General features: G+C 41.5%; 13 protein-coding genes and 1 non-coding gene across 14 annotated transcripts; 6 read left to right on the forward strand and 8 right to left on the reverse strand.

Annotated features, from left to right (window-relative positions):
• Window positions 1-144: 144 nt before the first annotated feature.
• AIM9 (Aim9p) lies at window positions 145-1,998 on the reverse strand (the record flags this gene model as incomplete). The annotated part of the gene is made up of 1 exon (XM_003683195.1): window positions 145-1,998. One exon carries the CDS (start codon window positions 1,996-1,998, stop codon window positions 145-147), a length of 1,854 nt encoding a protein of 617 aa, XP_003683243.1.
• Window positions 1,999-2,294: 296 nt separating this feature from the next.
• On the reverse strand, window positions 2,295-3,002 carry TDEL0H01740 (uncharacterized protein; the record flags this gene model as incomplete). The annotated part of the gene is made up of 1 exon (XM_003683196.1): window positions 2,295-3,002. One exon carries the CDS (start codon window positions 3,000-3,002, stop codon window positions 2,295-2,297), a length of 708 nt encoding a protein of 235 aa, XP_003683244.1.
• A 308-nt stretch (window positions 3,003-3,310) lies between these two features.
• HOP1 (Hop1p) lies at window positions 3,311-5,101 on the forward strand (the record flags this gene model as incomplete). The annotated part of the gene is made up of 1 exon (XM_003683197.1): window positions 3,311-5,101. The coding sequence occupies one exon, from the start codon at window positions 3,311-3,313 to the stop codon at window positions 5,099-5,101; it is 1,791 nt and encodes a 596-aa protein (XP_003683245.1).
• A 271-nt stretch (window positions 5,102-5,372) lies between these two features.
• ICP55 (aminopeptidase) lies at window positions 5,373-6,902 on the forward strand (the record flags this gene model as incomplete). The annotated part of the gene is made up of 1 exon (XM_003683198.1): window positions 5,373-6,902. The coding sequence occupies one exon, from the start codon at window positions 5,373-5,375 to the stop codon at window positions 6,900-6,902; it is 1,530 nt and encodes a 509-aa protein (XP_003683246.1).
• A 45-nt stretch (window positions 6,903-6,947) lies between these two features.
• On the reverse strand, window positions 6,948-8,258 carry PCI8 (Pci8p; the record flags this gene model as incomplete). The annotated part of the gene is made up of 1 exon (XM_003683199.1): window positions 6,948-8,258. One exon carries the CDS (start codon window positions 8,256-8,258, stop codon window positions 6,948-6,950), a length of 1,311 nt encoding a protein of 436 aa, XP_003683247.1.
• Window positions 8,259-8,436: 178 nt separating this feature from the next.
• Window positions 8,437-10,341, forward strand: MRX1 (Mrx1p; the record flags this gene model as incomplete). Its single annotated transcript, XM_003683200.1, has 1 exon — window positions 8,437-10,341. The coding sequence occupies one exon, from the start codon at window positions 8,437-8,439 to the stop codon at window positions 10,339-10,341; it is 1,905 nt and encodes a 634-aa protein (XP_003683248.1).
• A 160-nt stretch (window positions 10,342-10,501) lies between these two features.
• On the reverse strand, window positions 10,502-11,314 carry MAM33 (Mam33p; the record flags this gene model as incomplete). The annotated part of the gene is made up of 1 exon (XM_003683201.1): window positions 10,502-11,314. One exon carries the CDS (start codon window positions 11,312-11,314, stop codon window positions 10,502-10,504), a length of 813 nt encoding a protein of 270 aa, XP_003683249.1.
• Window positions 11,315-11,603: 289 nt separating this feature from the next.
• On the forward strand, window positions 11,604-11,676 carry TDEL0Htrna6A. The gene has a single exon. It is a non-coding gene; the product is annotated as a tRNA-Ala (tRNA).
• A 451-nt stretch (window positions 11,677-12,127) lies between these two features.
• On the forward strand, window positions 12,128-14,587 carry PTP3 (tyrosine protein phosphatase PTP3; the record flags this gene model as incomplete). The annotated part of the gene is made up of 1 exon (XM_003683202.1): window positions 12,128-14,587. One exon carries the CDS (start codon window positions 12,128-12,130, stop codon window positions 14,585-14,587), a length of 2,460 nt encoding a protein of 819 aa, XP_003683250.1.
• A 93-nt stretch (window positions 14,588-14,680) lies between these two features.
• On the reverse strand, window positions 14,681-15,064 carry YOS1 (Yos1p; the record flags this gene model as incomplete). The annotated part of the gene is made up of 3 exons (XM_003683203.1): window positions 14,681-14,736; window positions 14,798-14,905; window positions 14,974-15,064. The coding sequence occupies 3 exons, from the start codon at window positions 15,062-15,064 to the stop codon at window positions 14,681-14,683; spliced, it is 255 nt and encodes an 84-aa protein (XP_003683251.1).
• Window positions 15,065-15,365: 301 nt separating this feature from the next.
• On the reverse strand, window positions 15,366-16,013 carry RPS24A (40S ribosomal protein eS24; the record flags this gene model as incomplete). Its single annotated transcript, XM_003683204.1, has 2 exons — window positions 15,366-15,770; window positions 16,011-16,013. The coding sequence occupies 2 exons, from the start codon at window positions 16,011-16,013 to the stop codon at window positions 15,366-15,368; spliced, it is 408 nt and encodes a 135-aa protein (XP_003683252.1).
• Window positions 16,014-16,558: 545 nt separating this feature from the next.
• Window positions 16,559-18,109, reverse strand: ALD5 (aldehyde dehydrogenase (NAD(P)(+)) ALD5; the record flags this gene model as incomplete). Its single annotated transcript, XM_003683205.1, has 1 exon — window positions 16,559-18,109. One exon carries the CDS (start codon window positions 18,107-18,109, stop codon window positions 16,559-16,561), a length of 1,551 nt encoding a protein of 516 aa, XP_003683253.1.
• A 519-nt stretch (window positions 18,110-18,628) lies between these two features.
• On the reverse strand, window positions 18,629-19,009 carry VTC1 (Vtc1p; the record flags this gene model as incomplete). The annotated part of the gene is made up of 1 exon (XM_003683206.1): window positions 18,629-19,009. One exon carries the CDS (start codon window positions 19,007-19,009, stop codon window positions 18,629-18,631), a length of 381 nt encoding a protein of 126 aa, XP_003683254.1.
• Window positions 19,010-19,361: 352 nt separating this feature from the next.
• TDA2 (Tda2p) lies at window positions 19,362-19,709 on the forward strand (the record flags this gene model as incomplete). Its single annotated transcript, XM_003683207.1, has 1 exon — window positions 19,362-19,709. The coding sequence occupies one exon, from the start codon at window positions 19,362-19,364 to the stop codon at window positions 19,707-19,709; it is 348 nt and encodes a 115-aa protein (XP_003683255.1).
• Window positions 19,710-19,711: the final 2 nt, after the last annotated feature.

Below are 19,711 nucleotides of genomic sequence, written 5' to 3' on the forward strand. Positions count from 1 at the left end.
AGTTGTTGGTAGTTGTTTTTCAAGTTACGCTCCGCAATCATTGCCGCCGAAAGAATTGACGCTGGAAACATCATAAAAACCTGGGAACTGGATAAACAGAATATTATGTATAAAAGATTATAAACTATACTTGATGAGGTTTCATCAGACGGTACCTTGCTGCTTAATAGAGTAGTCGCCACTGGCATCCTTGACTAGAATTCCGGCTTTGACCAAATTGTCGAACATATCCTGTGGGATCCAGCCACGGGTTGCTGCGAAAGGTGTTGAAACTAGCTTCTCGTGGAATGAATTGAGATCTTTAGTATGTTTCTCAATTTGTTCCTTGGTGTATTCTAGAGGATATTTTTCGGTTGGGACAAGACCATTCTTGGCCAGAATTTCCCAAACCTCTTTCAACTGTATCAAAGCTTCGTCTACTAATAGATACTCCTCGTCAATTTTCTTTTCGACGGCGGCAATGTATGGACTTCTTAATAACTTGACTGGAGGTGCGACAGCAGAAATTAGTTTTGGCAGTCTTTCGTTCAAAGCAGATTCCCATAAGTATTGGTTACGAGTCCTTTTGTACATGAAATCGTATTGGACCTTCTCACCATCTGATAATTTCTCGTAGTCTGGAACATCCTCTTTCAAATTGTAAACTTTAAGGCCATCGTAAGCCACAAATTGTGGGGCATTTTGGATGATGAATGGTTTGATGGATGTTCCTTCGAAGTCCAATAGGTATGGAGTACCTTCTTTGGAGATGAGAACATTTAATGGGTCCAAGTCTGGGTGATTCAATCTCGGCTTCAAAAGATCCTGAACGTTAGGGATTGCGCGAGTATTACGATTGAACAGACTTGGAGCCAAGCGGGCCAAATTTTCAAAAGTAGTAATTTGTTCCTTTAATGAAACCTCATCCACGGCTTCTGGGGATGAACCTGCCTCCTTCAGAGCAAGTCTAGCCCTTGCATTTTCTGCTTCGATCAGACCAGTGTTCTTGATGATATCCATTGGTGAATCAATAGACCATGGGCCTAAAAATTTCTTCTGTTCGTCAAATTTTAAGGCCGATTTTGATCTCCAGAAGCATCTTTCGACAGTGGGACCAACCCTCCATCTATTTTGCAAATCTGGATTAGATTCTCCCTGATATGCCGGTTTGTCTGATGTATCACAATCCTTTGCGAAGTAAAGCGACCCAAATTCATTAAACTCGGCAGAGAGTAAGTTCTTTTGCAAATCAGAGATTTTTTCAATTACCTTTCTTAGAGACTCATCTGGCTTACCAGCTTCAGAATCTTCGGCTAGTGGGCTCCAATCCCTCATCAGTAACTGTCCATCGATATATTCCTGCAAAACGAAAGGCTGTCTGACGGGATTCAAAGCATTAGCACCGTAGCAGAATACTTTGGGCACCTTTAGACCCAATTTCAGATCAGCAAAATCTAACGTAGCTACTTCACTCTTTAACCTGTATGCTACAGTCTTTTCGTTGTCCAGGGCATATGGAATTCTCAGCACAAAGGCTCTATCCAGGTTTGTATCCACTTTGTAAATCCTGTGATGCTTCCCCTCGTGAATACTAGCCATGCTGGTAATCCTGACTTTCTCATTTGGATTGACAGAACCAACTTGTTTAGCGGTCAAGTTATGAGGCAAAGAAACTGTTAGATTAGGATTGTAACTTGGTGGCTTGATTTGACCATCCTTTGTTACCTTCGTCAGTTCTCTGGATTGAGCGTACAAATCGTTAAGGATATCGGTTAGACCCTCAATTGAGAACCTAGTCACCCTTCTATCCTTTTCTTGTTTGTCATTCTTCAACCATGAACCCCAGGAGTACTTAAAGAACGCATCCCTTTCAGGGTCGTTCTCATCAGATAACTTGGTGAAGGTTTGAGGTGGTTTTTCACTTATAAACCTTGTTGCCACCACTTGTCTCAATGGGTTCTGAGCAACTCTACTCAAGACAGATGCCAATTGCTTACAATTTCTTGAAGATCTCAACATCTTTTCGTTGGTATTGGCGCTTTTCCCTTATAGTGAAAGCCTTATAGTGAAAGTTGAATGAAAATTCATGAAGGGTTTTAAAAGTGCGCGCTTATTGATGGACAAGGCTTAAAAGTTAAACAGCTCAGCTAGAATAGAAATAGACGGCATAGCGCCTCAGAGGTTAAATTATACATAGTCTTTACTAATTCTGCGTTAACAAAACTTGAAATACGCAGATCTGTTCCGTATGTCCCGCATCAGTGCTAACCAGAGCACAAATGTAAACTTACAACAATAACCCTCACCAAAGAACCTCACTTATTTCCTGCAATCCTTTCGGATACACTGATAGCTGGTGAAAGGTTCCTCATATTTTGAGAGAACGACACATCATCACCTACAGTACTGGCGTTACTGTCAACATCGCTAGTGCCTCCCCAGCGGCCATGCACACTTAGCGTATTCTCGTTTTCGTTCGGATAACCACCATGATTGCGAACTGGTGTGCTTTTTGTTGATAACTCATCTAGATTATCGGTCGAGTTGATGGCCGATGAAGGCAGCAATTGTCTATCGTGGTTCAATAATCGCATCTTCTCACGCAACGTCATTGGAGGTGCACTGGGTAAATCAGGGTACAAGGTTTGGAACTTACCATAGACCAATGAATCCTCAGTTGCCCCACTTGCATGGCTCTTCGTCAACGAAACATGCGAATGCGAGTGGTTGTGCTGTTTTTTATACTGATTATGAGCCATTGAGTTCAAAATATTAAGCGAATACTGCGGAATGCCCAGTCTTTTGACCCTTTCTCCCTCTACACCGTCCTTGGTAGCCATCATAGACACTCCAGATGTCACAGAACCCCTCGACAAGGGCCTAGAGATACTATCCTCAGGATCCATCTCATAAACGGCTTTCGTAGAAAGATTATCCACAAAATCTGCTGTACTGGACGGCTCATAGAGCGAAACTGTCGAAGATACGTCCTTAGAGCTTAGGGAATTGTTCGACTCGTTCATAGCTAATTGTATTTATTACAACTCTACTGCAAGCTCTTGATCTCGATGCAACTCTTGAAAAATGTATCCCAAACACCAACAAATCTAAATCTGATGTAAGGCGACCGAAACTTGCAGCTAGACAACTTCTTCACTGATAAGGTCTCTTTTATCCTGCCAATTCTCTCCAGTAGAACGGCTGAACTTATCAACAGGGTAGAAGACACGCATATCACCAATCACGGGATGCGACTAGTATAAATAGTAAAAAGCTCGGCGGCTAACTTGGTTATCTTTAATACCAGTTTACCAAGAGGTAAACGCCTAAGATGTCCACTCATCAGCTGCTGGCTACGAAAACTACTATATCTTCTGATACAAAGACAGGTCTTACGACAGAACAATCGCAGAAATTGATTCAAACGATGTTGACCATGTCGTTTGGGTGCTTGGCATTTCTGAGAGGACTGTTTCCCGATGAAAGCTTTGTCGATCAACGGTTTGTACCGGAGAAAGTGGAAAAGAACTACAAGAAGTGTAATGGGTCGCAGGGAAACTCTATTAAAATAAAGACATTAGTACGTGGAAGATCCAGTGAGGTTGATTTGTTGTTGAACTGGTTGGAGAAGGGAGTTTTCCAGTCGATCAAATTGAAATATCTAAAAGCCTTAAGTCTGGGGATCTTCTTGAATGAGGACGATCCAACCGATCTTCTCGAGAATTACACCTTTACGTTTGAGTATGGAAGTGGCGATAATTTTAGGATGAAGATTGGGAGCAGTGAACACGACGAGGCTGAAAGTATCTCATTGTTGGACTCGAGAAAGATGGCCCAACAGCTAATGAGGCGGTTTATTATCATTACTCAATCTTTAGAACCTTTGCCTCAGAAGAAATTTCTCACACTGAGACTTATGTTCAATGAAAATGCACCTACAAGCTATCAACCGCACTTGTTCAAAGATGCCACTTACGACAAGCCTGCGGTGGTGAAAGTCCCACAATCGACTGATTCAGATAGTTTCACAGTCGGTTCATTGGATACTAAGCACCACAAAATATCTCTGAAAGTTCTTTCGTCAGCAGAGTACGATACCAATATGGATCCCAGTGAGTTTCTCGACATAGATCCATTTGACCTTATTGACCAGGAGCCTAAACAAATTCCTAGCGATGAAGGGGAGAATAACCGGTATGTCAACAGTCAAACGACAAATATTCTCGGTGACTTACTCAAGTCATCTCAACCAAACGTACAACCTACTCAGGCGGTTAGGACAAATGCCGAGGTCGTATGCGAATGCGGTCAGAACTGTCCTCCAGGATCTACGAGTTTCAGAACCTGCAGAGAATGTAGAAAACAAGTTCATGGGATCTGCTATGGGAACTCGAATAGGGTGCAAAAGTGTCTGACCTGCCTTTATGGACCGGAGTTGGATACAGAGAGCGTTGATTTTAAGGACCTGATGATGCTGAGAAAATGCTACAGATTCATTGCTCGTACTCGTAATCGTTCATTTCCTTCATCTGTTAGTTTCTTTTTCAGCCAATTATTGGGCAATGTTGAAATTGACAAAGAGATTGAAGAGAGAATAGCCTTTTGCATTTCCACTTTATTCCGAGACGAAGTTTTGGCAATCAATAATGGAAACAGAGCAAGCGCTAGTCAAACGAATAAGTCGTCATCGAGTTCAGTAATTAACGACTGGCCCGGTATCAAGACTCCCAATCAAGGTGAGCTTCAGCAAAATCGAGAATATGTGTGGTCATTTTGTTACAATTCTCCAAATGCTCATCAATGCTACATCGACGTTTTGGCGGTCTCAAGAGGTCAAATCAATGCATGGTTGAGCGACATGAGGGAAATGAAGAACGATGGCCTAGGATCATTACCTTCGTCTTGCGATATCCAGTCGCTTGATATCACTGACACAATGACGCAGGAAAGATCACCATTGGGACAAAAGAGGAAACATGTCAATCTCGACCAATATTTGAATGAACCAAGCAGTTCAATCGCTAATGACACAATGGACATGCGCAATGTCGGTGCATTCGAAACTCCAAAGAAAATAAGGAAAATCAGTGTATCCAAAAAATCATTGAGAAGTGCATGGTGAGCTAACACTGACAATATACTAACTTACCAGAACCTGCTTAGTATCTTCGCTTGCTAGTAGAAGAATCGTTTTTTTAACTATAACCTATTATCACAGTCAGCCGACCTCAGGCGAGTTTTTCACATTGGAATACTGAGAAGGATCTGAAAGAAATATTCGAGCAACTTGCACAGTGCAAATGATATGTTCCCTACATGATGTAAATGTACCTTTTTTTCGCTGAAGAATAGTCACAAATAACTCTTAAAAGCAGAATTATCATTCTCAAACAATGTTCTTGACCGTGTTACCGAAGGCCCAACTAAAGCAGGGCATTCGATCGTTGCTTACAGCACGTCATCTCTCTAACAGAAGGCGGTCACCTATCCAGGCTGGCCAGGCATTACATGAGACAAGACCAAATCTGCTTAAGGCTGGAGAGTTGACTCCAGGCATAACAGCGTTGGAGTACCATGAGAGAAGGGTGAGGTTGGCAAATAAGATGCCAGCCAAGAGCTGCGCGATAATAGCCGGTAGTCAAGTAAAATATGCCTCTGGGGCTGTTTTCTATCCATTTCAACAGAGCAACAATCTTTTTTATTTAACAGGCTGGAATGAACCTGATTCGGTCGCGATTATTGAGAAGCAAACCGACAATCTGGACGATGTTACTCTGCATATGGTGGTACCTCCGAAGGATTCCTTTTCTGAACAATGGGAAGGCTTCAGAACAGGTGTGGAAGGCGTCAAAGAAATATTCAATGCGGATGAGGCTACCGAGACATCGGTCCTACCTCTGTATTTGAATAAAATTATCAATCGAAATGATAACCTATATTTCGACATTCCAAAGGATAAGACCAGCGTTAGCAACTCGGCTTTATTTAGTACCTTTTTCACAACCCAATCTGGTGCTGATGGTCACCAAACAATTCACGATATAATCAGACAGTCGAGCGGTAACAAGAGAGTTTTTGGGCTCAATAAGTTGCTCACAGAGCTAAGAAAAATCAAATCGCCTGCCGAATTGAGAGTCATGAGAAAAGCTGGTCAGATATCCGGGAGAGCGTTCAACCAGGCATTTGCACAGCGATTTAAGAATGAGAGAACTCTTCAGGCATTTTTGGAATACAAGTTTATTTCGGGTGGATGTGACAAATCCGCCTACCTTCCAGTAGTGGCAACCGGTTCCAATGCTCTCTGTATCCATTACACGAGGAATGATGATGTGATGTATAACGATGAGTTGGTCCTTGTGGACGCTGCAGGCTCTATTGGAGGTTATTGTTCAGATATATCGAGGACATGGCCTGTATGCGGGAAATTTACACAGGCTCAAAAGGACTTGTACGAAGCAGTCTTAAATGTTCAAAGGAAATGTATCGAATTGTGCAAAGCGTCCGAAGGGTTTTCGATTCACGAAATTCACGAAAAGAGCCTTGACTTCATGAAAATGGAATTAAGAAATGTCGGATTCAGTGCTATACAAAAATGGGACGTCAACAAGTTGTATCCACATTACATAGGCCACCATCTGGGTTTAGATGTCCACGATGTCCCCAGCGCCTCAAGAAGTGAGAGTATCCAGGATGGGATGGTTATCACAATTGAACCTGGTATTTACGTTCCCGATGAACCAAATTACCCATCCTACTTTAGAAACGTCGGTATCAGAATAGAAGACGACATAGCTGTAGGTCAGGACACATACACCAACCTCACTGCTGAAGCAGTAAAAGAGATAGCAGATCTTGAGAACGTTATGGAATATGGAGTGTCCACTAAGGTGCCTGAAGACGTTCCCAATCCACTTCAGGATTGATGAAAAACTTATTTTACTTATTCGCTTTCTTTGTAAATAGCTTATTTAACAACCACTAGTTCTCGAGAAACTTTCATTTCCTAATATAAATGAAGCGCTGTCAACGTCACTGATATCGTTGATTTCGTCAATATCCATATTATCGTCGAAGGCATACCTGGCTCTATCTATCTTAGGGGATTGATATACTGTTTCGTCGTTCCCAGCACTTTCACTCGCATTATTTCCAATAATACTTTCTTGAACCATGTTCTTTAAACTCCTGTTATTACTGACCTGAAAGTGGAGTGATTGGTTGATTAATTCATGATTCTCCTTCAACTTCGATGTCACGGCTGCCAAGAAATGATCGCTCTTATACCTTATGAGATCGCCGATTATCTCGAAATTTAGATGTGCATTTTCAATGAGCACTCGAACCTCTTCCTCGACCAGCTTCTCTTCAATATTCAAAGTGCGTGAAAGATAGCTGATTGTCAATTTATTTGAGATTCGCAAATAGAAAAAATAGATCTTGTGCCTCATCGTAGAGCGGGCACAATCCCATCCATGGGCAAGTAGCAAACTCTTTTTGCATTCCTCATCAATAGAGCCATGCCACATTTTTAAAAAGCTGCCAAAGCTGGTATTTGTGAGAAGTTTCAGGCATCGCACTAGTTGAGGAAAACGTCTTTCAATGCTAGCCGCATCTTCGACAGATAGGAAATCATCATAGTTGTCAAACGGTATAGCGACGATAGAAGATACCGTAACCATCAGTGAGAGCTCGTCGTGAGTAATGAAACGGCTCTCATGTTCGCACTCAAGAACTCTCATGAAATCTGGATCGCTTCTCTCAAGCTTGAAAAAGCCTTTACAAAATTCGAGGTATTTGCACTGCATGTAAGAGCCACACAGTACCAATATTTGTATCCTTGAAAGTGCTTCTAACTCTTCCTTCGCTACATTGGCGTTGGGTATCGCGCTTAATCGGTACTCTAGCTCTTCTAATCCCTTGAAATTTTTGGAAAGAACTAAAAAGTGTGCTACTAGTTCCAAATTTCTATAGAATTCTGCGCTCAGTGTAGGAGTAGCTTCTATAACTGAGATGGCCTCGGGATATTCATGTGCCACAGCTTTGCAGAATGCCAAGTGCCTCTTGCTTCCGGAATTTGCCACTTCAATCGGCTCAATCGCCTCTAAGCCACTTTGGGCAACTAGCTCATCCCAATGAGGCGACTTTGTATATCCCAATCTCAATAGATAGTTGATCGCATCTTTGGCACATTCTCCCCTTTCTGTGAGGGAGCCAAGGCCGCTGGTAATAAGAAAATGCGCCCTTTCAACACATATGGGGCTCTCTAACCTCTTCAACATCTCATAGTTTGACCATTAGACCATTCCCGTCACAATTGATCCTTGTTCAGGTGGTGTCGATCTTTTATTTGATTTATCCAGTCTCTCCCATATGTGAAAAACTCGGCGTCGATTAGCTCATCGCTAAAGACAAGCGGGCAGAAACATACTGAATAGCCTTCGAAACCATTCGCTGGTAATGTTGAAAACCAACTGGAGATGCTGCTACAGATATTTCCATACTTTTCGAAAGCTAGAGGAGTCACAAGTTAAAGAAAAGCTGAAAAGCTTCGAGAAACGAGACATTTTGATGAACAAGAGCTCAAAAGAGTTGGCTAGGCTGAATGAGAGAAAGCTCGCTAAATTGAAGAAACTACGGAAAACGGCATATACAAAACAGCAGGCGGTTCATCTACTAAAAGAAAAACACGGTGTTGCAAATGAGGGAATCCAAGAAATCGAAATTGGTCCAACCAGTCAATCCGACTTAAAGTTCATTAATATCACCAAGGATAGGAGAATGTTATACACAATTTTGGGAGTTAACGGTGAACAGCTGAGGGATTCCAAACTGATCGCCGAGGATGTAAAGAAATTTCTTAAACGTGGCCAAGTAGAGAAAGCCGTCTTCTTGGCGAGATTAGCTAAAACGAAAGGAGCCGCTGCCATGAACTCCATTATGGAATATTACTTTTATGAACTCAAGTATCCACAATCAGCCATAAAAATGTTTAATTGGAGGAAAAAGTGGGGCGTTCCATCAAATGAATACACCAACACCATTCTATTTAAAGGTCTAGCCCAACAAGAACAACATGCATCAAAGGCTGCTGCGAGTCTGGTTATGAAAATTATCGACGGACTAATTTCTCGTGAGGAGCTGAGTCAAATAGAATACAATGCCGCACTAGGAGCGCTAACTAATTGCATCGATGTTACACATGCATTTGAGCTTTTCGAAAAACGGGTCAAAGGTGTTAAACCGGACGCCATCACGTATCTTTGGATGCTCAGAGCTTGCTCAAGAATAAAGACAGATAAGCTTTTCAACGAAGTTCTGAATGATTTGGTGGAGAGTATACCTTCGAGATGTGTAGACTCCCGTTTAATTTTCGAGTTTTGCAAGACCTTGCATTCGAGATCTGACAAAGAGTCAAAGCAATTAGCCCTAGTAGCACTGAATACCTATTTCGATTTTGAGGTGGACGAGAAACTGTCTCCTAAAATCCCTGAAGGGCTCAGGTTGTTACCTTTGTCACACTGGTCCATTCACAAGAAATATCCCATTAACAAGCACATTATTGGGTTCTTCCTGCAGACCTGCTTACAGACCGGAAACTGGGACCTAGGAATCGAGACATTTTTGGAGATGAAGAGAAAGAACGAAAAACTGATAGATGTCGACATGTTCCACAAATATATGGAACTGATCATGAAGAAAGATCCCGCAGTATGTGGGGAAGAATGCCTCAAAGCTTTCGAAGAAATGGAATCCATGAAGAATATCCCATTTTCCAAGCACACACTTGTTCTAGTTTACGCATCATTCGAGAAGCAGGCTTCTAAGAGAATAATAAACAATGATGAAGTGAGAATCAACGCTTTACTAAAAGCATGTCAGGACTTCATAACGCAGCAAGAAGGCCGTTACTCTAAAGAGTTCGAAAGCAAAGTCTATCCCGTGGAAGCTTGGCAATTTCTAGTCTCAATTATCAAGAATGCAACTGCAAGTAACAAAGTCAGCGTGATTAGACTGAAACAACTCACTGATGAATTTATGAAAACCCTTTGCCAGGGTCTCTTGGAATTCAAGAATCTTCGAAAGCGAGAACAGGCGAGGTTCGTTGAGCTTGAATTTGTAAGGTTATTGAAAGCGTTCTCCCTAAAGTTAGAGATGCCTCACATGGAAAATGTGGACACAAGTGTTGAAGGACCTGAGCGGGAGACATTCTTGTTAAGACGATTAGTTCTAAGGCTAAAAGATAAGCTCCTGCAGCACATCAAACTAATAGAAACTGGGAAGCATGACGGCGAAGATGTTGACGAGCTGGAGTGGTCGATCAAGCAAATAGCTCGCAGAATACTTTCGAGCAAGATGCCATGAAACGAAAGACTCCACGTTCACTGTGAATAGAAACTTTATAAATGAGAAAAGCGTTAAAGCTTGGTTGATTACCATGTATATACGAGAGGATCTGACGGTCGCTCAGTTTAGCGAAAGTGCTTAAAAGTATGTGCAGGAATTGAATATAGCTCAAATTCGCTTAGTTGAAAAATTGCTTCATGTTGTTCAACCATTGGATATACTCCTGGTTTTCTTTGAACTCAGAGTAAGCACCGATGAAAGAGGCCAATTCTTCAGTGACACCTCTACTCTCTAAGTAGACTTCTAGAGATTCTTGCAATTCTTCATCCAGGTTAGAAAATGGTGGACCGTGGTAAACCAATTCTCTCTTAACTTCTGCATCAGCAGATTGGTCCAAGGCCTCTTGAGCACTCTTGAAAGGAGTGACACTGTCAACGTAGAAAGAACCTTCCTGCAAATTCATCAAGAGTTCCAAAGAGATTGAAGATTGGTCTGCATCCTTGACAACCACTACATTGACGTTAGCAAAATTATCAGAAAGAGAATCGTAGTCGTCTTCGTTGGCATTTTCACCTTCTTGAGCAGCTGATTCGGCCAAGGCATTGTCATATGGCAAATTGGCCACTTGAGCAACGTCAAAGAAAACGTGAACGGTCTCACCATCGGTTTTCTTCGTGATCTCTGCCAAATTCTTACCTGAAGTTTGCACAATAGAGAAACCAAATTTGTCTAAGAACTCTTGGAATGATTGAGCAGAAGTATCGGCTGCAACTTCAGACTCGACCTTGATCTCGGATTTTAGAATCTCATGAACATTCTCCTTTTGTTGATCCCATCTGTTGGGAGTAGAGAAGAAAGTTCTTCTCTGGGAGTACCCATGAGCTAGTACTGGTAAACATGGAGTTCTCAAGGCACGTTGCGCAGCAAAAGAAGCTCTTTGCACAACGGAAAAGTTTCTGCGAGCAGCTTGGGAGACTAGGCGTAGAGACATATCGATAGATTCGGTTTCTGTCAGATAACTTGTCGAAAGTGTCTGAAGTAAATGGGATGAGTGTGAAAAATCGCTTTAGTATGGGCGATAATTTATTTTCCCCGATGTTCTCCCGCTACAAGTAAAATTAACATAGTCCAGAGAAAGGGGATAATTATAAGAAGACCAGCAAAAGCTGAGTCCAAGATATATGGGTTGGAACAGTGAAGATTAACATATGATACAACAAGAGTGCATTAAATAATGCAACTACACCAACATTATTGAGTTTAAATAACAAGAAAAATCTGGGCACATGGCGCAGTTGGTAGCGCGCTTCCCTTGCAAGGAAGAGGTCATCGGTTCGATTCCGGTTGCGTCCACAAGATTCTCTTTTTTGGGGAGAACTTCGAGAAAATTGGTAAAAAAGCCCAGCGGGTTTCAATCTGCTCTGTAACACTGACGAAAAAACTTTAATGCAGCATCAGGATCCTTCATTCCTGCCATTTATGCTTCCTGCTGCCTTAATTTCTAAGCTCACACCTTCTAGATTCCCTGCTTTTACGTCACACCTGGGAATTTTTTCTTGATGCCCACTAGTTTTTTTTGCATTTCCTGTTTCCTCGAGCTAACTGAGCTCGAAGACCCAGCAAACGTACGCTCGATCTCGAGCATCTTGTTATTTTAACCTCTTGGCAGATTTGTTCAAAGGTTTGGTAAATTCAAGCTTTGAATTATTCCCAGGTGGGAGAGTCTCACGCTTGGTGAAGCAAAGGTTTTTCGTACAATTTGGAATTGAAAAGAATATCTGGATAAACATCTGGTGCCGTTGTTATGAAGGAAGCTCGGGCTTCATCTGAACATCAGAGTGCATCGCATGATGTACAGTTTCGCATTAGTAATGAGAGTGAAATTTTAAGTCAAAATAGTTTTACTGCAACTTCCAATAATCCGATTCTCATGAGTGCTGCCGGCATTCCTATAAAAAGTAGATGTACAGGATTGCCAGAGAAACTGGCTGTTCCTGCACCTTTCAGTCCAGTGCTGCTCAAGTCTGTTTCTGCGCCGGTTTTACCAAGTTACAAACCACAAGACCAAAGGTTGCAGAAGCCAGCTAATTGTTCGCTGATTAGCGCAGATGAGTTTGCCAAGATCATAGATGGTTCTATTGATAGGGGTCTACTGGTCTTCGATGTCAGACCGTTCAACGATTATTCGAGATCTTCCGTTAAGAGATCTGTTCATGTTTGTCTCCCATCGACCTTATTAAGGAGGAAAAATTTCACTTTTCAGAAACTATTGGGGAACTTGCCACCTGAAGAGCAGTCCGTTGTGAGGGAGAGGACAGTGGACTCGGAGAACGTTAAGATTGTTATCTATGATAATGTGCCTAACCAGAAGGATGATTCAGTTTCGCTTGCCTGTAGCGGTATAGCTACGAAAATCATCGATCATTACAATCAGAATATCGCGGTTGGAAGCGTATCTATTTTGTCCTGTGGGTTCCCACAGTTCGAGGAGGCTTTCCCACAGTATACAATGTCGGAGTTAGACAGTCCCACGTCGCAAAGTAATTCTTCGACAATGGATTTGGGGGTACAAGTGTGTGGTGACATTATACAGGAATCACAACAAGGATTAATGCCACCACAATTGGGCTCGCTGGATTCACCTATATCGGCGTCTTCACCCATATCTGCATTGTCAAAATTTAAACTACCGACCCTGGATAATTCACCCTCACAAGTATTTAAGATTGCTCAAAATGAACAATTGATGGATTTAGAGTCGTATTTGAGTGCAGTGAAAATTAAAGAGGAAACGGATCATAGCTCAATGAAAACCTTCCAGTTTCCAAAACCAGACCAAAAGGTATCTACCTTGGTGCAACAAAACAAACTCCGATTTCAAACTAAATATGAAGAGCTAGAAGACGTCTGTGGTCAATCATATATCGAAGCCTTCATCCCGTTATGGTTTAGAAAATTAATGGATAGGTCAAAGATTGAGTTTATATCACAATTCCAAAAATTGGACTTTTTAGAAAGGAAACGTCTGAATAGAACCGTGAAACAACACAGGAGTAGTCATTCAGCAAGTTTCTACCCAGGGAAAACCTTCAACGGTGTTTCGCGGCCTATTGAAGGCCAACTTCGTTCTTATTCACAGCCCAGTACCATTACAGCTCGTCGTTCTAGTCTGCAGCACTTTTACGCTGTTAATTCAGATGATGAGGACGACTCAATAACTATTTCGTCTGGTGTTGAATTGGGTATTAAGAATAGATATAAGGATATTTTCCCCTACGAACATTCAAGAGTCGTGCTGAAGAAGCATAGTATAAGTTCCATACCGTCTTGCTCTGTTAAGTCAGATGATTACAGTCAAACATGGGAAAATTACATCAATGCCAACTACCTGAACGTGCCTACGTTTCCATTGCTACCGAAAAGTCATCAAAAGAACCCACAAAGAGTTAGATATATTGCGACACAGGCTCCATTGTCTTCCACAGTCTACGATTTCTTTACCTGCATACTTAACAATGACGTGCCTTTGGTGGTGACTTTGACTGATAGCTTCGAAAATGGTGTAGAGAAATGTTTTCCATACTGGAACCAAGGTGACTACGATGGAATCAAGGTCGATGTGCTTGAAGCAGTCAGTATACCAGTCGTAACGAAATCATATGGCAGGGCAGAAATTTATCTGAGAAGGCTTCAGCTAAGCTACGACAATGACAAGACATTCGAAACGTTGCAGTTACATATCAAGGATTGGCCAGACTTGGGAACCCTCTTGGATCCAACTCAAATTATTCAAACGATCAACTTGAAAAATTTAGTCATCAAAGGACTTCTGGACAGGAAAGTTTACGCCGAGGATAGTGTCCCTGTTATTCTAGTTCATTGTTCAGCTGGTTGTGGTAGAACTGGGACCTGGTGCACAGTTGATTCTATCATCTCAAATCTAGATGTGTATGATGTTCTTCAGCGTCAGTTCGAAGAAGAAGATATTCATACAACAAAGCTATTTGATCCCATAGTTTGGACGATTAACACGTTTCGCAAACAAAGAATATCCATTGTACAAAACGTCAACCAATTCCTTTTCATCTACGACTGCTTACTGTACCATTTTATGTTGAATCTCAATGGTAAAGATCACATGAACGGTGCGTTACCTATCGAAGGCTGTTCCATGCAGAACTTGCTTCATCAAATAAAAGAGCTCAAGATTGTACAGAACATGATCGATGTCAAGATTCATGAACAAGCACCTTCATTCGCATGAATAAATATAAGACCCTTGCATTTTATTTCAAAATTTAATTAATTGCTCATATATACATATTAATCTTAATGACTTTAATTTCCAACTCAATTGTTAACCTAGTAACAATTCATATACGATAACCAGTATATTAATTCCAATCAACGGAACTTTAAGCGGTATTTGTTAGTAACTCATCGTGGGGTTTTTTTCAAGAAACCTGTAACATACTTCTCAACAATGTTTGAACAGCCCCGATGAGCTGAACAACTTTAGATTTTGTAGAACTTTCTTCTTGACCAAAAGCAGGCCCATCATTACTGCTTCTCCCTAATCCGACTATTTCAATCGATGAAAGCTTGTTAGTATTTTGATTTGTTAAGCATGCAGCTCCTATGGGGACATACTTCTTATCAGAAATCTCTCTTCGCTAAGCACAGCAACTGCATTGATAAGTAAAAGTATCACGTAAAACAGTCTACCTAGCCCAAAGAACATCATAGCCATGATGAACTCCCCCAAATCGAGAAGTTACGATAATATAGCACTAATGTTATTGCTTGAATAGATCGAGCCTTGCCAAGTACTATGAAATCACTACAAAAAGTCACGTGAAGACCACTAAACAATTGAATATAGTCAGTCAAGCACCAAGTAATGAAGTAATGATGATAGTCTCAGCGATTCTTGGGTTAACGTAATGTGAAATGAGTTTCTCTTTTATTAATATACTAATACTACTAGAAACTAAAGAAACAGATTTTTGACAGAAAAAGCTCAATGATCAATGTGATTTTCCTTAATCAGCGTTACGACGAGCAACCTTCTTGGCCAAAGCCTTACCGGTACCGAAGATCTTCTTGTCTCTGTTCTTCTTTTGTTTTCTTTGTTGTCTGGATGGCTTCTCAACCTTTTCAGCTAGACCGTATCTGACCAATCTGTAAGTTGGCTCGAATTTCTTAGCTTCGGCAACAGAGTTGTAAACCAAACCGAAACCAGTAGACTTACCACCACCGAATTGAGTTCTGAAACCAAAGACGGAAACAGCGTCCTTCTCAGTTTTGTAGACAGCGGATAGCTTTTCACGTAGTTCATCCTTAGAGACATTAGCTCTGTTTGGATGCAAAACGTCAATGACGAATTGCTTTCTAGCCAACAATGGGTTGGAGATGACCTTTCTAGTACGGATAGTGATAGCGTCAGACTATTTATTTGTTAGTATTGTATTCATTAATTCATAATCAAGCGTAACAAAGTGGCTCTGGTAATACGTCTCTTCCTTGACTAATCATTGGATTATGTGTTCGTTTGCTTATGATATATTTTCAATTGGGTGATCTTTGAATATTCTTTCAATAATTGTTCATTTATCCACTGGTTCTGTACACATCCATCTAACCTAGGACTTCCACTGTTCAAACGCCGTAATACAATCATCACATACCATTCTGTATACCCTCTATTGGTTCCTTTACTGGCTTTCAAACAATGAGACTATTTCAAGATTTAGTTTAATCAATACACTCAATCAACCACTACTAGCTGTCGGTCTGCCTACTATGGAAAGTGAAAAATTCACCAGCTGTCTGGACGGAAGCTAGAGGGGAACTCCAGAAGGAGATTCCTGCTGGCGCTAGGCCGGTAGTGAGGCAGGCCAGCTTGGATTAGGCAGGGGCCGATGAGACAAGCTAGGCTGGGCTCTGCCCAGACTTCAACAAAACAGCGCGGATTTTCAAATTTTCAATAATTTTTGAGAGAGTTTAAAAATGTACAGATGTATTGAGGAATGTCTGGGTGTTGTAATATAAGACAGTCAAACAAAAATAAACTATATTAGTTTCCATTAGTTATGTCTTATAGTTCAGTCAATATATATTCTTGTAGTATCATGAATGCTTAGTGTACATAGTGTTTGTGAATATATAGTGTCTTATGCTTATGTGTGAAAATCAATTCCATTTTGCTTGAAATTTGAGTAAACCTGTTTCAAACTTAGTATTGAGCCTTGTCAATGGACATTCTAATAGACTTGACTTGAGTGTAGTTATCCAAAGCAGCTGCACCCATTTCACTACCAATACCAGATTGTCCGAAACCACCGAAAGGAACGTTTTGATGGAAGGCGTTGTAAGTGTTAATCCAGATGGTACCAGCTTTAATTCTGTTGGACACATCAATAGCCTTGTTAACATCCTTAGTGTGAATACCAGCGGCTAGACCGTAGACAGAGTCGTTAGCCTTGGCGATGACTTCATCGACGGTGGAGAATTTAGAAACAGTGACGATTGGGCCGAAGATTTCATCCTTAACGATTTGCATATTTTCGTCAACGTCAGCAAAGATGGTTGGCTTGATGAAGTAACCTCTTTCACCCTTTCTTTCACCACCAGAGACAACACGAGCACCTTCATCAGTACCGATTTGAACGTATTTCAAGATCTTTTCCATTTGCATTTGAGAAGTTTGAGCACCTTGGAAAGTATTTTCGTCGAATGGGTCACCAACGCTCAAAGTTTCTGTGTATTCCTTCAACTTTTCCAAGACTTCTTCGTAAACAGAGTCTTGAACGTAGATTCTTGAACCGGCACAACAAACCTCACCAGAGTTGAAGAAGATACCGAAGGCGATACTCTTGACAGCTTTTTCCAAGTCAGCATCGGCGAAGACAATGTTTGGAGACTTACCACCCAATTCTAGGGTGATCTTCTTAATACTGTCAGCAGCAGTCTTCATAATGTGACGACCAGTGTTTGTAGAACCAGTGAATGCGATCTTTTTGACATCTGGATGGTTACATAGTCTTTCACCCACGATTCTACCAAAACCTGAAACGATGTTAACCACACCGGCTGGAATACCAGCCTCTTGACATAGAGTAGAGGCGTACAAGGCGGACAATGGAGTAGCTTCAGCTGGTTTCAACACAACAGTGTTACCAGTAGCCAATGCTGGACCAATTTTCCAGGACCACATCAGTAGAGGGAAATTCCATGGAATGATTTGACCACAAACACCAATTGGCTCTCTCAACGAGTATGCAAAATGGTCCTTACCGGTATCGATCACATTACCGTAAATCTTATCGGTCCAACCACCACAGGAACGCAAGTATTTAGAAACCAATGCGACATCACCACGAGAACATAGCAAAGATTTACCGTTGTCCAGAGATTCAATAGCAGCTAGGGTTTCTGCATGTTGTTCGACTAAATCAGCCAATTTGAATAGAGCCCGAGCACGGAATTCTGGGTCAGCAGTAGACCAGCCGCCTTCGAAAGCACGTTTAGCGGCAGCGACTGCAATATCCACATCATCTTCACGAGCTTCGTAAACGTGAGTAATTTCTTCTTCAGTAGAAGGGTTGATCACTTCAAATGTCTTGCGTTGCTTAGATGGAATAAATTCACCGTTGATGAACAGACCAGTAGGTTGTTCGTAAGTGGATCCATTAGGCAAAGTAATGGGTACGCGCAGAGGCACGTGAGAGTATAGACGCAGTAGACGTCTGGAAGTAAATTGTGCAATAGTAGCTCTAGAAAGCATCTTGTCCTGATGAGCTCGAGAGTAAATTGCCTGATCGATGAATCACCCATCAACTATACACATATATATATATATTTTGTGAGAGTTTTGTTGGCCCCTCACTTAAAACACGCTCTTAGTCAGTTCACCCTCACAATCGTATAAGTATCTATCCAGCAGAATGCTCGATATGCTAGTTATGTCCCACAAGGTGAATCTAAGAGCCGCTAACCCGCTCAGCTTCGGCTTCCAGAAAAAGAGGGGCACCTCGCCACGAAAAGAAACTGCTCGAGGAATTTACTCGAGGAATTAAAGAAACGTTTCTCGAGGTGCAAAGCCTTGGCTGAAATTACGTATGCGCCAAGTTTTCCCCAAATAGGAATGCGATGCCCCTCACTAACCTGTCCGGCTTGGACCGGAGCATTCCGGACAATCCAACAGAATGTGTCCGGTTCTTACCGGTACCTTTCGGACAGTTTTTTATACCTGTTTAAATTATTAACTATACAAATTACAAGTGCATATCAACACTAACTACTGTTAAACATCCTTACTGTATCTTAGTCTTAGGATGAAGTTGATGACAACTGCGATCAGCAAGAAGAAACATAACAACGTAGGACCCAATCTGTCATCGTATGGGCCTGAACCTCTTCGTCTGATTGCAGCAGCTCTCCAATGATATGTAACTAATGCATATACCATAGTACCCATAGCCACTAAAGTGAACAAACCAGCACTGATCTTACCAACGGAATCACCGAAATTCAATAGACCAATACCTAATCCACCAAGCATAACAGTGAAATTCAACCACGATAGGAAAGTACGTTCATTGGCAAAGAAGACCTTTGGTTCCACTCTAGTGGGTAGAGCGATCTTCTTGCCGGGAGTCTTTTGTAATAGAGGAGCAGATGACATCTTACACAGTCTTCTAGCTCTATAGAATAGTATTTGCCAAGGCCTTCTCAGAGCCAAGTCCCTTTATATTCCCAGCATATTTGTGCTGCAATTGTCGAATTTTTCACTTCTTGATAGGCATCGCACGTGGACACCCAGCCATTCTCAAGGTGGAAACTACAGAACTACTAGATGATGACCATTTAATCGTTGATCAACTCGAATTCTACTTCATCTGATGGTTCACTAGATCTTCTAATTGCTAGAAGAAGTTGTCTCTTGCTCTGTTTCTTTCGCTACCCCCTTGTATCTTTCTCCTGTACTTGTAGTGTTCTTGTGAAAAAGTGCTCTGACTTGCACTCGAACCAACGAGATGGAGTTCCAAACTGGCCAGGATAAGGTGGCTAATGCCCCTGTCTCTCAGGATAAGCTTGTTGAATTGATTGAGACGAGTTATGTAGCTGCGGGTGCTTCCCCTGGGGAGGGTTCCGTGAAGGATAAGTTCTTGACAAAGGTTCTAGAACAACTGGTTCAGCACTCTTCACAGTACAAGTATGTGATTTCAATGACTAGTCTGAAAGGTGAAGCTAAAGATAATGATGTTTCTATGTCAAATGATATTGGAGCAGCTTGGAATAGCAAGAAAGATGGATTTTACAATTATACACTGGCTAATAACGATGAAAAGTTCCTAGTGACTGTCTTTTGGATCTCTAAATAATG

The sequence above is a fragment of the Torulaspora delbrueckii genome, chromosome 8, assembly GCF_000243375.1.
Source record: "Torulaspora delbrueckii CBS 1146 chromosome 8, complete genome".
Classification (NCBI taxonomy): domain Eukaryota; kingdom Fungi; phylum Ascomycota; class Saccharomycetes; order Saccharomycetales; family Saccharomycetaceae; genus Torulaspora; species Torulaspora delbrueckii.